Raw genomic sequence first — 15,822 nt, 5'->3', positions numbered from 1 at the left:
AATCTGTTCTGAGAAAAAACTAATAAATGTTTAAAGATAGGAACTTGCCAGCCCACTGAAAAACAGTCCGTAGAGATTTAAAGGCGTAGTTGTAGTTCAGTCCAACGTTTAATTTGGATTCATTTCGCCAACAGTCAACTATTTTCATAAAGAATATATATATTTTTCAAAGTCAACTTTATTGTCAATCTTACTCAGTTTGTGTTTATAGAGAGAGATCAAAAAGACGTTTCCAATAATCCCAAATACGAAAAATTAAATTATACAATTTACAGATATGTATACAAATATATATATCCTATATACACCATCATGTATAATGATGGTGTATGATGTAGAAGGGAGTGTGGTAGATAACAAGTCAATATAGAGTTACATACAGATCCATGTTACAGGAAAAGATTGAATAACTAAGAAGCATGCAGTATAATAATAATTACATGCAACAATGAAATAACTGCTCAGCATCTCCACCACAATCCCAATCTGCTGTGTCCTGTTTTCCTCCCCTCTGCATAAAACCCCATCACACATACGGAACACAACGCAGAGTCCCAGGGTGTTAAGAGTATGTTTATTGAAATGTCCTCCTCTCTACTGGCCAACACAGGGAGCATATGCTGGGTGTAGAAGTTCTCCAGGAGGAGGAGATTTCCATGCCATGCAGGGTCTTTGGGGATGAGGATGATGATCGCCTCCTTCTGGTCCACACAACAAAGTAGCAGAGACTCCGGTCTGTGATGTGCAGCTGCCCTTGGACCTGGTGCCAGTATGGGTGATATATGACCCACCCTCCTCACGGAGACAGAAGGATGGTAACTGGACTGCCTCCGCGATGGTCATGTTCATGTCACCAAAATCCTTGAATTTACACACAGCAAATAAACTCAAATGACACAACGAGATGTAAAAGGAGATCACACATACAGTATAGACTATACTGTATAGTCAACACACTCTCACTCCCTAAGCGTCCAATAGCGACGTTTGGTCAGTGTCCGTGGCGTCCAATTGTGACGCTCCTAGGCTCCTTCAGCGTCATAAAGGGACGCACATAGCTTTCAACTGATTGCAATGTATTCCCATCTGCGCTCATGCAAGCACGGCATTCGTTTATGTCGGCTGCTCTTAAAGGTAATGTGAGCGTCCATTCCCATTGGATAACGGAGAATTGGCACAACTTAACCCAGGCCCTTTGGCACAAATCACCCCATGCCCACCATTTTGAAAAAAATGCATCCCCCAGCTCTTTTGAGCTAGCATCATGCTAGCTCAAAAGTATAGACTCATGGTGTAGCTTACTAAAGCACTAAAACATGTGTGAACTGTTTTCAAAGTTGTCTAAATTGTTCAAACACAGCAATCAAAAAACCTTGATCATAGAAATTTTACTTTGGAGGGCAAACAATTGTTTTTTTAACTTAAATGTGCTTACTTCTCAAGCCATGTGTCTCCCTTCTTTGCAGGATGATTGAAATGGATGCCTCTTCAAAAATATGTGGTCACATGACCAACTTCTTCTATGGTTTTCTCGATAACAGGGGTGGCAATAATTGCCCCTTGGCACAAATTACCCCACTCTCCCCTATGTGGTAAGTTGCCAAAGTGCTTTTTTTCTGAACGTTCATCAGTATTATAATCAAAAAGAGAAATATGAACGTTAGTTTTGACTGAAATGATCAAATAAAGTCAACATTTCACAGTCTTTACTGAGCTGTGTGGGGTTTGTTCAACTTTTAAAAGATGTTTGAATACTGCAGTCAACACAGTGATTAAGGACTAACGTTTATAATAAATACATTTGTATTTATTTTAAGATCTGTTCATAGTTCATACAATCATACGTATTGGGATCATTTGTATTAATTGACCAAATCCAACTTTGGTCATGAAGAATATGTTTCTCTGTTGTCCACGTTCATAACGCATAAAACAACAGCATCAGAGCATGGTGCAGAGTCTCTAGATGAGTTTACAGTTGTCCCTCGTTCTTATTAAACATCCATGTTGTAGTCCGCTGTATAGAAAACTGTAGTTTCCATAGTTTCCCCACAGCAGCAGACGCACATTCATGACGTCCGCTGGAGCATCATAAACACGTCGGATAGTGAAAGTGCAGTCAGATTCTCTAAAGTACCGCAGTCTCTTCTCCTAAGTCCTTTTCAATTCTCCTATCCACTATCCCTTAACCCCGTGACGTTTCACTCAGAGGTCAAGGAATAGGAGATAGGGTTAGAATTTAGGAGCTGATTTTTGGATTATTGGAACGCAACCCAAACCCCCCAAGAGCTCTGGTCCACACTCTGGCAGTAGGTGGCGGTAACGTGCCCAATACGTTATGTTCCCGCCCCCCAGTAAACAAGAAGAAGAAGAAAAAGAAGAAAAACACTCCGCTTTGCCTTTGCACTCCACAGTTGCAGCCAGGTTACAAAACCCAAGCTGAGCTTCACAACCACCTCAGTCAGGTCGGAGCCTCCATTGCGTGGCGGAGAATGGGCTTTGATACGTTCTGCAGCCTGGACAGTTCCGATCCATTTTGGGTGAGTTTATTTTCACTACCGTAACCTTTATATATTTCCCTCTATTTGTTAATAGCAATTGCTCATATATCTGACTGAGACCCGGTAAGTTACATTCCCAGAAGAAGCCACCCACAGTGTGTCTGTTCTGTAACACCGGGCAGAGGGCAGAACCACATGACATGGCTGTGCCCGGTGCTGTCCCCCGCGGTGTGTGTGTCAGCCTCGGCGTGGACCCCCCGCTGCAGCCCTGGACACAAAACGCCATGTGAGGCTGGTTTCTACATAAGCGTTTATTTGCAGTAATCCTCGTACGGTCGGTAACCATTTCGTAACACCTCGAGGAAACTCAGGTATTTCCATGGGAAGGCGCCAATCTCAGGACACCTCCACTCTCAGGTCAGGAAGTGCATGCACGCAAATACAAAATAAAATCGTACTGACACTTATTATATGCATATGTATGTATATATATTAGGGATCGACCGATATGGCTTTTCAAGGCCAATACCGATTATTAGTAATCAAGGAGACCGATAACCGATATGTGGAACCGATATACATTTGAGGTAAAATCAGAAAATCTTGGTGTCAAAATGTAGAATACACAAACTCCAACACAACTTCATTGAAATGCATTTAAGCATATATTATGTTTTAATGAACTTTTAAACATCTGACAACTTTACTCTCTGTGCTAGGGTGACCAGATCCCAACAAACCAAATGTGGGACAAGGAGTATGGTTGTGTGGGACAATGTGGGACAATGTGGGACACCCTCTCAACAGCACCCCCCAACCCCCGGAAAAAAAACCGTAACAAATATATAACAACAGAGCAGAAAGTGAAGTCAAAATGCAGTTTTTTAATAAAGAAAAGTAAACTAAGGCTAACCAAGGCAGCAGGCATTATTCACTTCAAGTGTTTAGAAATGCATCTTCTTAATTCAACTAGTGTATTACCTGTACAAGTAGGCACAACATAAATTAATAGATAGATACCAACACTGGCCAGGAGGGAACAGAAACATAATAATACATAAAATAAAAATAGCTTTCAGTTTTGTCCATCACAGCAACAGAAGGTGGGCCCCCACACGTGGGGGCCCACCTTCTGTTGCTGTGCTATTTTGTTGCTGTGCTATTTTGTCACCTAGAACCACTGGTGTCTTTGACTCTGTCAAACAACTCTCCACAGAGGCAGGGGCAAGCACATCTGTTATTATGGACGCTGCTTTTGTACGACCACATGACATTTTCGTTTCTATCTCAGAGTCTGGAAAAATGGTCGGCGCTAGCTTGTTACCAGTCATTTGACCGGTATGAATGGGAGTGTTGCACTGTATGGTAAACACTGGTTATTTCTGCTGCTGTTACCTTGTCTGAGTGACCATCATTTTTTGGTTTGAGTAGGAATGTCTCCATAGAGTGGGATGTCTCTTTTTGAGCGACACGTTTCTTGTGAGAATCGCATTCTCTGTGTCTTTTGACGTCGTATTCACTGCCATGTGAAATTTAAAAATTACTCTTGCAAAGATTGCAAAAAAATCTCAGAGTCGCCCTGCACTGGCTTCACCCACGGGTAAGTGTCTTCCCAGTCTTTGTTGTATGTGCATCTTCTTAGCTGTAGTTTCAGTTTCCTCCATTTTCCATAACCTGCTGCGTCGCCTGCGTTCGTTGTTGTTGTTTGGCGGGTGGGGGGGTGGGTGTGAGTGAGTTACTCTCATTGGTTAACACTTGACCAGCACCCGCCGTGTGTTACAGTTGACAGCAAACACAGCCCCCTGATGATAGCCTTCCCTGCTTTCTCAACAGCCATTGGATGAATCTGATTTTAAAGAAAAGCGTTTTAGCCAATCAAAATGAAATATGCGGGACATCGTCTCAATTTGCGGGACGCACCAAAAGTCGTGAAAATGCTGTGCAGTCCCGCGCAAAGCGGGACATCTGGTCACCCTACTCTGTGCCCTTTTCTTCAGTGCAGCCATCTGCAATGAGTTAGAGCAGGGGTCTGCAACCTTTTTGACCAAAAGAGCCATTTCGCTCCTTTTTCCCAAACATTTTTTTGTCTGGAGCCGCAAAACATATTTCATAGTTTTTTTTATTGTTATATCCGACAAAAACTACAGTTTTTTTTTTTTTTTTTCTTTTGCATTTATTAGGCTATTTATTACATGATATAAAACTGTTAACCTCTAATAAGAAACAAAGAACTTTTATAAGGAGAATTCAAAATAATACACAGGCCTACTTTAAAATAAATAAACACAGCACTTGGGGAGTCCTCTGCACATTTGAAATAAATAAAACATATATCTGCACCCTAAAAAGAGTTAAAGGTAAGAATGGAGAAACCAGCTCGAGTGCGCTAGAATTTGAAAATACACAACCGGAAAAAATATGCCTCTTCCTTCAGACTTCCTCACAGAGCCCCTCCTCCAACACACACGAACGCGCACATGACCAATGAGGGCACGAGATAAGTTTATGACCAATGAGGGCACGAGATAAGATTGTGCCCAGGTGGAAGGCTGACAGGCAGATAGGCCATCCAGTTACTTTAGCCGGGACGGCTCAGATGATTGGTCGTGCTTTTTACAGCGCTCCGGCTTCCAGAGGTTAATTTTTGTATGTATTTATTGTCAAAGCATTTAATATATTCATTGCTATCGGGACGTTAAGAGCATTCCATGGAATATAACAAAAAGTGTTTTCTGAAATAAATTACATGCCCCATTGAATTATGACTGACGATCGTCAGCTGTCTTCCTCCCTCGTAAAGGCTGCACCACCGTTGACAACTTCTCTCTACATATCAAACATCCCGGTAAACCAGCATCGTTTGCTGTGAAAGCAGACAACTCTGTCCACGCAGAATTAAATCCTGTGTTCCTCCGGTACTTTTCTTTGATTTATCCATAGTTCGCTCATCGAGCCGGGGGTCAGGTTATTCGCCTCCAAGAAAAGGCGCTCGCACGGGACCGGAGCAGGATGTGACGCATATTTTAGTTGACCTAATTAAAACCGTTTTGTTTTTTATTTATGTGTCACAGTATCACCTCAAAATACAACATATGAAACATTTTCAACCATGCAACAAAATATAAATAGTCCTACAAATACTTTTATTTTATTTCCTTCTTATTTTTGTCTAAGCTCAAGGGAGCCAGAGCAGAGGGCTTAAAGGGCCGCATGCGGCCCGTGGGTTGCCGACCCCTGAGTTAGAGAGACAGAGTTAAAAGTGGGGCTGCAGGCTGACATGCTTAACTAACAATATTTAATGTATTATATCAAAACAATGCCTGTCTATCTAGCATAAAATCCCAATAAGCTGCTAGCAACTGCAAAACACTAGTGCTAGCTAATGTTTTGCAAAATATTAAAAGTGAGGCTATTGCAGTAGACCTAACGTTAGTCTAGTAGCCTCACTTCTAATATGTTGCTAAACATTTGCTAGATACATGTTGGCTAGCTAATGAGCTTCACATATCAACCTGAAAAACTGCAAGGCTCCACTCCCCCCGCACCACAGTTACGGCCCCTACACACGGCGGCGTGCGTTGCCGCTTGGCGGTGGGCGTGTCTTGAGCTTGGGGAGTCAACGCGAGCAACACGACCAACAACCAATCACATGAATGTCCCGCCCCGGACATACGAAGCAAAGCATTCATGCTACATCCATGCTGGCTAAATATACTGTCTATGCTTGCTAGCTATCCATTCAAACGAAGAACACTGGATATAAACTCCCCAAACAAGCGAAAACCTACCAGTTTCACCCACTGTCTCTGCCACCTCCCATGCCTGGCTCCTCCAGTTTGTATCCCTGTATGTAAAGAGTGTTTAGAGTTCTAGGTGAGGCCCCGATTAATTTATTCCGGTAAATTACTCTGACCTCACTAATTGACCCGACCGAAGTTACTGAGTCTATGTAAGTTTACTGCTTGGCTCAGATCCACCAAACGTCAGCAAGATCTCACCTCTATTAACTCCCCGAAGAACCAGGTTCAATTAACTGCTGTTTCTATTCAGACAACTCTTTTTAATCTGTTTAAGCGATCCCGAAGGATTTTGGTATCAGTAAATGGGGTGTGTTCCTACCTAAACATGTCTGTGTGGCAGGGTGCAATCTTACCTTTGAAGCAGGAGAGGAGAGCACAGATGTCCTTTAAGTTGTCCCAGTCCAAAAGGTGGGATCAGTTTATTTGAAGAAAAATAGGTCCAAACTAATACAGGGTTTTTACCTTCTCTCTTTACAACATTATAATCATACTAAACAACACAAAAAAATGATGCTGTGATCATGTTCAAATATGAAACTTTAATTCACAGTCTTACATTTATTACCAAAATGTTTCCCTTCAACTGCCCAATTTAGTTGTGACATTTAAAATCTCCCGATAGAATTTAGAGGCATTTCCTCATAAAAAGACCGGTGATAATAAAAAGCCCATTCAAAATCCCACAGTGTTTCGGAGGGAGTTCCTCACGTAGGTGGGTATCAATAAACTCTCAAAATCCCACAGTGATTCGGAGGGAGTTCCTCACGTAGGTGGGTATCAATAAACTCTCAAAATCCCACAGTGATTCGGAGGGAGTTCCTCACGTAGGTGGGTATCAATAAACTCTCAAAATCCCACAGTGATTCGGAGGGAGTTCCTCACGTAGGTGGGTATCAATAAACTCTCAAAATCCCACAGTGATTCGGAGGGAGTTCCTCTTTAGGTGGGTATCAATACTCTCAAAATCCCACAGTGATTCGGAGGGAGTTCCTCTTTAGGTGGGTATCAATACTCTTCTAAAATCATCTTCCATAAAATCATTCCATTCAGCATTCAAAGCAATTCCCTCATTCAAAGCAATTCACTCAGCATTCCAACCAAAAAATTCAAGAGATATTCACCAAGTTTGAGAGAACCTTACCGAGAGCTATTAACCCAGCTCTGAAAGACAGAGCCTACCGGGAGAGAGTATACCAGGGGTTTCCCCCTCTCTCCCTGACGAAATCCAAAAAAGCCAGTCTTTTTATGCTCAAAAAACCGGATAGAAAACCCACAAACACCTCCTCTATACCCAACCAACATATTCTATTGGCTCTGGCATAAGACACACCTTCCCAAGTTTGTGTAAAACAAAACATGACTGGACATATTCTATGACTATGACATAACCACCTTTTTGAGGCCTCCATGTGTTTCTGCTTAAGTCTGGAGCCCCCCTCCCTGCAGTGAGAGGAGAGGAAAGAACATGCCCACTCTCTTATCAGAGAGCAGGGCATAAATCATAGGCCTTACACTCAACTTAACAAACCACTTTGTTTTGTTTATGCTGTAAATATAGAAAAACCTAAAATATGAAGCATTTTCATTGTGGGTTATACAAGAATATAATTGATTATATTTGATTATAACTAACTTTCGTTTTAAGTATTCAACATACTATGAAGCTGTCAACACCCTCTTTCGAAAACGCAAAGTTATCAAACGGCAACAACTAAAATTGTAAGCATACATACATATTCAAAAACCATCAAGAAGCATTCTCATTATGGGTTCATACAAGAATATGATTGATCATATATGATTTATAATTAACTGTCGTTTTAAGTATTTACTTCATACTATGAAGCTCTCAACACCCTCTTTTGAAAACGCAAAGTTATATTACAGCAACAACTAAAATTGTAAGCATACCTACATATTCAAAGACCATCAAGAAGCATTCTCATTATGGGTTCATACAAGAATATGATTGATCATATATGATTTATAACTAACTTTCGTTTAAAGTATTTACTTCATACTATGAAGATCTCAACAAGAGGGACTGGTCATAGAGTACCGGGTGATTCCCTACCGCCACGATCATTTTCTCCTCCATTTGTTGACATATGGGAAATAACTGCGGTCTGGCTCTCCCAACATACACACGGTTTGATTGGCTAGTGCTTGTACTGTCAGATTTTCATACGAGGGATTTGATTGGCTGACGCCTCCGTCGAGGCGGCAAAAGTAGAACATTGCTCTACTTTTGCAGCGAGCACCGCGAGAGAAGCTACGCTTTGCTCCCACAATGCAGTTCGGCGAATCGGGACATCACCCCATTCAAAGTGAATGGGCAGAAGCGTTGAAGCGGCAACGCACGCCACCGTGTGTAGGGGCCGTTACTCCGCTGCGAGACGCTGCACGCACCCCCAACTCTGACTGACTTCCCGCGTCCCTTTTGAAACTGATATAATTGGATCATAAGATTGTGGTGTTTTTGCAACTTCAGCATAGGGGATTGGGATATTTATTGAACTTCGGCTTTCAACTGGTTTACCTTCAAAACACATGTATGGCTCTGCCGCTCAGCGCTGCTGCTTGCTTCAGTCTGTGTCTGCGTTCTGTCGCACCTGCCTGTAATCTGAGAAGGTCCCACCTCTCTGGCCCAGAAAATCTTCAGTATTGATTGACACTTCAGTAATGGCACATTTCCACTGCAGTGGGGTAGCCCCGTTTAAGCGTCCTCGCTCAGGCCTCGGGCTGCCTCGCTGGCCGTCCGAGGCCGTTGCGCATTCCCATTACAGTTTAGGACCTGGGGTATCAACGCAGTGTCGGCGGGGCGATCAGCTTTTTGGGCGGAGCGACGCTGGGTAAAACTGCAGTGGCGTCATCTTAAATGCCACACAACTCACAAAACACACACAACAATAGGGCTGCACGATTCTTGCTCAAATGTGAATCACGATTTTTCTCCATAAGAATTGAGATCACGATTCTCACACGATTCTCATCGTTTCAATGAAAATATTTATTGCACTCTTACTCTTAGACGTCACGTGAGTACAATGAATTTAAACAGACAATATTTGTCTCTCTTGTAACAAAAACATAACTTTGTCTTTAGTCTGTAGTTGCTGAATACTGAACAAACATTACTACATTCAAAATGTGGAACCTGGAGCCAACTATTGTGGCTTTAAACAAAGTGCTTGACTTAAACTCAAGTCTCTCTAGTAACAAAACATACAGTAACTAAAATAAAGATATTGCTGCTGCCTGAGTGCTGAACATAAAAAATTGAATTTTTGCAGCTTTATAATAACAAAATGTAAACTTTGCAGTAGCACCTGTCCACAGTGGACACCCAACTACTGTACAACAACACCAACCTGTTTTTTACAGGGAGGAATGCACTTAAGTTACTCAAAATACCTCACCACAGTGCTGAATATAAAAACAAAACATTCACAGCTTTAGAATAATAATATAAAAAAAAGCCTAGCCGGCTAGCACCCAGTTCAACTACTGCACTTAAAGGTTCTTGTACTGAAAAAAACATAAACTTAAACAAAGTGCTAGACTCCACTGAGTAGTAATGTCACTGAATCAAAAGAATTAACTTAAATACTGCAGTCAGTACTGAATATAAAAACGGAACAGAACATAAAGTTACAGCTTCAGAATAAATGTAAATAAAGCCAAGCTGCCTAGCTACTAGCACAGTCCATCTACTTTTTTCGGCACAAGCACAACTTCCCTCTCACTCTCGCCAGAGTCGCCACCGGGATTTTCATCGGTGTTGTTGTCATTGTCCTCGACCTCCTCGTCACTCATTTCTGTGTCACTCATTTCTGTTTTTCCTGTACTACTAGTCGCTCTCGTCACTCTTTGCTAATCAGTGCTAATGCTAACGCTTCTGTAAACATACTGCCGGCTCCTGCCCTCACGTGCTGCAGTCAGTGAGTGTTGCCAGGTATACTTATTATAAGCCACATTAGCCGCTTTCACACCGCAGGACTTGCGGTACTTTAGTGCCGGCACTGAAGTACCACTAAAGTACCACGGCACTAAATCCGCCAGGGGGCTAGTGCCAATCGCATTCACACCGCAGTACTTTCCCTGAGGCACGATTACGCTGACCTCACTTCGTCTTCTTCTTCTCTGGGTTTACTGGCAGGCCGCAAAACCACTTCACGGCGAGTACAACAAAAAAACGAGAGAAGAAGAACTACACAGGGGGGAGGGGGTATAAAGCCCATCCGCTGTATGAGGCGTTTGTTTACTTTCCGACCTCAGACATGATGGAGTTCATAAGGGTAATTTACAAATAAAATACCCCATTATAACAATGGACTTTATCTTTATGTATCTATTATATATTACCCCCTCAGGCTGATTTTGGAAAAGGACATCAACCCTTGTTTGGTGTTTTCCCCTTATTTATCTAAAACAAATGACATGATAAATTACTTGTGTTTATGTGTGTAAGACTTGTGTTTCTGATAAATTGCTCTGCTCTCACATTCTTCTATTCTGCAAATTTGGGGTGGGACACAATAAATAAAGCTTCGCCAGTTTGTTTGTTTTATTGCACAGTCAAGACATAACAATAACGGCATCATGCTGTTCCAGGTGTGTCGTATGCATGTAAATTGAAGTTAAATAACAGTGTGAAATGTAAAATAAAGTGTAAGTAGTTTCAAAACAATGTAACAGTGGCAATATATATAGCAGCAGACACGCCTTAGTGCAAGTTAGGTGTATTAAAAAACAGTGGCAATATATATATATATATATAATAACAATAGAAAATCGTTACCACTCTTATTATTGTGGTCTTTAATTTTTTTATAGTCCTGCCTGAGTTTCTTTATTTTTACCCGGCATCCGTGTGCACTGTGCACGATTCCCAGCTCAAGTAGCGAACATCGCTCAAAACATTTGGAGTTGGGAACTGCTTTCTGTAGAAGCTGCTGCATCCCGTCCTTGGAGTAAATTGCCAGAAGCGCCGACACTTCCACCGCTCCGATGTTGTAGTACGTGTGGTCATAACTGCTTTAAAGTACAAAAAAACCACTCGCTCAGGTGTGGATGTGGTTTTGTAGCGAGGAAAAAAATGGCTGCCTAACAAAACAAATTCAGAGTCTAACGGGGCGTGGTTTGCAATTCGCCCAGCCAATAGAAATAGAATAGAAATTGGCACTCTTTTGTCACCAGGTTCGTACCACCTCTCTAGCAGGGACTAAAAAGTACCAAAAGAGTTCCAAAAGAGTTCCCGGCACTGAGTAGTCCCGGCGGTGTGAACGGGACATTATTGGTACTAACAGAACTAAAGAACTAAAGTACCAGGGAAAGTCCTGCGGTGTGAACGCGGCTAATGGGCTTATCTTTCTGTAAAGTTGCTTGGTAGTAAGTAATAATGGTTGTTGCGGTTGTGAGCTTGTAGACCCGACATGTATAGGTTTAAAGTAGGGCTGTCAAACGATTACAAATGTTAATCAGATTAATCACAGCTTAAAAATGTATTAATCATGATTAATCACCATTCGAACTATGTCCAAAATATGCCATTTATTTATGTATGTTGTTGTGGGAATGGAAAGATAAATGAAAGAAGGCGGATATATCCATTTAACATACAGTATCTATGTTTATTATAACATTTTTCTGCATGTCAAAATGAAAGACAACCCACACACACACCTATCAATCATCAAACCATGGGGTCTTAATTCATTACGTGTTGAGGGGGGGGGGCTAGTGGAGTACTTCGTGTCCACAGAGTGTGAACGTTGTGATCAGCTGTTTTGGCGCAGTTCTCCAGTGAAGGGGGGAGTCTCCCTCTCCGCAGCCGGTTGGCGTAGTTTTAGCACAATTCCGTTGTACAGACCGACGTTAACAGCAGCCCTGTCTGTGCACACGGAGACCGACTCTGTCGTCCGGTGATCGAACCGCCTTCTGGAAAAGCTTCACAAGTACGTCGGTACGCAAATGCGCTTTGTGACACAAGTGACGGTACGCATTTCAGATTACGCACATAACCTGCGTACCAGTTATGTGCACCCCTGTACCAGAGCCATATTATTACTATTATATGGCTCTGCCCTGTACTACAGCAAAAGTATTCTGCGTCGGGACTTCCTGCAACAACCCCACGCCGTTATCAAAGATGTTCTATTGAGAAGACGATCACTACGTGACAACAGTTTTCAAAACCGTGGCTACTGAAATCAGTCTTACTAACTGCTGTCTGTGCAATTTACTCCGCGAGTTGTCAGACTTTATTTTGCTTACTTTAACATCATTTTTCATGGTGGGGCTAAGCCATTTCTTGGTATGGGTGTGGCCTACCCCAGCCATACCCTGGCGCTGCCACTGGTGGCACGTATGGGGCGGGCCATTCTGCACATGCGTTAAATGCATTAAATATTTTAACGCAATTAATTCAAAAAATTAATTACCGCCGTTAACGCGATAATTTTGACAGCACTAGTTTAAAGTGCTCATGTTCTTTTGCGCTTGTTTTCATAGACCTGGTTGCTTATTCCTTCCGTAAAAACTGGCAACCCTCGTGGCTGCAGCGTAACACTGCATGAGAGGAGGAGAGACAGACAGAACACTACCATTTGGATGCGATCATGGTACTTTAATGTTAAATGTATAGAGTATATTTGCTTTACATCGTTTAAGTATGATTGACATTGCAAGTTGGTATTATTCAGAAGCAAAATAATTAAAAAATGTAAAAAAATCCCACAAAAAAAAATCAGCTTGACGTCATAGGATCGCTGTAATTTAGAAATGAGATCGCATAGGTGTCTGAATCGAGATCACGATCTTTTTTCGATTAATCGTGCAGCCCTACACAACAATGGAGGATGTGGAGGCGATTCATTTAAAAATGCTGTGTATAAAAATGCTGCAAGCTTGCTTCTAGCAAAATCATCCCTAGCGTCGCATATATATATATATATATATATATATATATATATATATATATATATATATATATATATATATATATATATATATATATGCGACGCTAGGGATGATTTTGCTCGAGATCTTGTGACGATTCTCTCTGACCAATCAGCAGTCGAGAGTGTTGACATCACTAGTTTAGCCTGATAGAACTACGATTTTATGGGGCCGGAAAAAGAGGGAAAAAGTACCCGCTAGCCGGTGCTACGCTATATGGAAAGGCCACCAAAAACTGGCCTGGACGATTTAAGGGCGCTTAAACGGGGCTACCCGCTGCAGTGGAAATGCGCCGGATAGCGCTGTGTGCGGGACATTGCTCGTGTACAGTAGTGCTGGAGCGACACGTCGACTTCAAAATATCGTCGACGACATATTTCCGCGTCGACGCGTCGCTACACACACGTGGGTGTGTAAACAAAGCAACAAGCCGTTCGCAATCGCACTTCAAACACAATGGAGACTGAAACGGCTACCACCTCCTCCTCACAGGATTGCGCACGAAGCCCTCAAACGAAAACATCTCGCCCTAGGTCTTCAAAAGCATGGGAATATTTTAAAGTTAGTCCAAAACGCAAAGATATTGTCATTTGCAGTCTTTGCCAAATGGAGTTGGCATATCACACAAGCACAACGGCTATGTTGGAACATTTAAAGCGGCAGCTAGCTGTGGTGGCTACCATTAGCAGCTCTCCGATTTTTACATAAAAATGGAATTATGGATTATAAATTCAATCATTTTTTTATACATAGACGTTAAAAACCTATGGATTAACCGATTCAGCCTCGTTTCTTCTCATTTGAATGCCATTGAACACGTCTTTTGATCAGATTGACAGCTACGGTGGTGAGACGATCTCCCTAGAAGCTCTGTAAAGGTACGTGTTGTGATGACTGTATTTGCTTCCCCTGTCGCGAGTCCGGATCACTCAGTGATGATACTATATACCTACATAATCTGTGGAGTCTCAGTTTTAATTGGATATCTTGTATGTGCAGCTACGATAAGTAATAAGGGTACTTTTATCTTGAGTTCTGTGCCAATGTCCGTTAGCATTTTTCGCTCATGGGTCATTTAGATGCTTCTTATGAGACTTGTGTTTTGTTTTGGTAAACATGGATTGTATCGTCAGTTAGCTGAGATTATTTCCGTTAATCTGGTATAACACATTAATAGTTTGTTAAATATTAAGATCCCCTGAGACACAGTATCGTGACATTTTTGTTTTTACATTACGTTTTTTATGAATTGAACAACAGAAAAATAATCGTTAGATTAGTCGACTAATCGATCAAATAATCGCCCGATTAATCGTTTTCGAAATAATCGTTTCCCCCCAGCACTAGTGTACAGAGAGTGGTGACTGCAGCCAGAGAAACGGCCGCATCAGAGCCAACGTTTTATCGGCAATTTGACAAAAAAAAGGCCGATGCCGATAATCGGTCAAATGTGGAATATCGGACCCTAATATATATATTATATAAGAAGAAGGCAGTGTGCCATATATGCGACAAGAAACTGGCCTACCACGGTGGCACAACAACTCTGAAAAGTCACCGGATGCTGTAAGTACTAGCTTAGCTTAGCTGTTGTCAAGTTGCCATGATGAAGCTGCTTTATCCGCCGTTTAAACAGTAACGTTACACATGATAAAATCGTGCACTTACTTTGCTTGGAAAATAGTTGCAAGCAAGCAACCGAATTGTTTTTTTATATTAGTTTTTCAATTTCATCCGAATAGTGAAAATAATAGGAGCAATGTGGGAACATCTGGGACTACGGCAATTATTGGCATACAGTTCGTTCATTTATTTTTCGTTCTTCATTTATTTAAATACTGTTTACTGTATCGGTAACAAGTATTACACTGTTAGGCCTACTGTTACGGCTATGTTATTAAAAGCATTGTTGTTATAACATAAATATGTGTTTTGTATCTTCAGGTTGTAAAACGTAATTTGGAACCAGATTTGGTCCCCAGGCGCTGCACTGCGGCTCGGTTAAATGCAGAGGATACATTTAGTTTTAATGTATGCGAGTACTGAGACAATAAATAAATATAAATCGTAATAGTATGCTCTTTCTGCACTTCTGCTTAACAGCATGTTGTCAGGTTTCTCGGAGCGTGTTATGAAATGTTTTTGTAAAAAAAAAAACGTTATTTAAAAAAAAAAAAAAAAAATCTTTCCGCACCGAATATTCGCTGCTGATTATTACCGAATATCCGGAGCCCGAAAAATGGTATTCGGGACAGCCCTAACACACACCCACACCCCACCCATTTGTATTGTATGAGAGGTTCCAGGTTGAATCGAGGCGAATATTTGTAATGTTCAGAGGTTGTTGTGTTTAATATTCATGAGAATATTTGTCATTGTTCAAATGATAATAAACATTAGCATAAAGCATATTTGTCCAATCATATGTTGATAAGAGTATTAAAAACTTGAAAAATATTCCTCTACGGTACATTTAGAACAGATAAAAAATGTGCGATTAACTATGGACAATCATGCGATAATTCGCGATTAAATATTTTAATCTACTGACAGCCCTAATT

General features: G+C 41.4%; 1 protein-coding gene across 1 annotated transcript in view; it reads left to right on the top strand.

The window, feature by feature from the left end:
• Positions 1–2,394: 2,394 nt before the first annotated feature.
• LOC117443524 (multidrug resistance-associated protein 1-like) overlaps positions 2,395–15,822 on the top strand; it is a 54,554-nt gene continuing 41,126 nt past the window's right edge. Inside the window, exon 1 of the mRNA XM_034079451.2 lies at positions 2,395–2,540. Within this exon, the coding sequence (XP_033935342.1) occupies positions 2,493–2,540 (48 nt within the window). The 5' untranslated portion in view covers positions 2,395–2,492. The remainder of the gene's footprint in view (positions 2,541–15,822) is intronic.

The sequence above is a fragment of the Pseudochaenichthys georgianus genome, unplaced genomic scaffold (assembly GCF_902827115.2).
Source record: "Pseudochaenichthys georgianus unplaced genomic scaffold, fPseGeo1.2 scaffold_620_arrow_ctg1, whole genome shotgun sequence".
In the NCBI taxonomy this organism is placed as follows: domain Eukaryota; kingdom Metazoa; phylum Chordata; class Actinopteri; order Perciformes; family Channichthyidae; genus Pseudochaenichthys; species Pseudochaenichthys georgianus.
The sequence above is the reverse complement of the archived record's forward strand: the minus strand, read 5'-3'. Positions and strand labels throughout refer to the sequence as shown.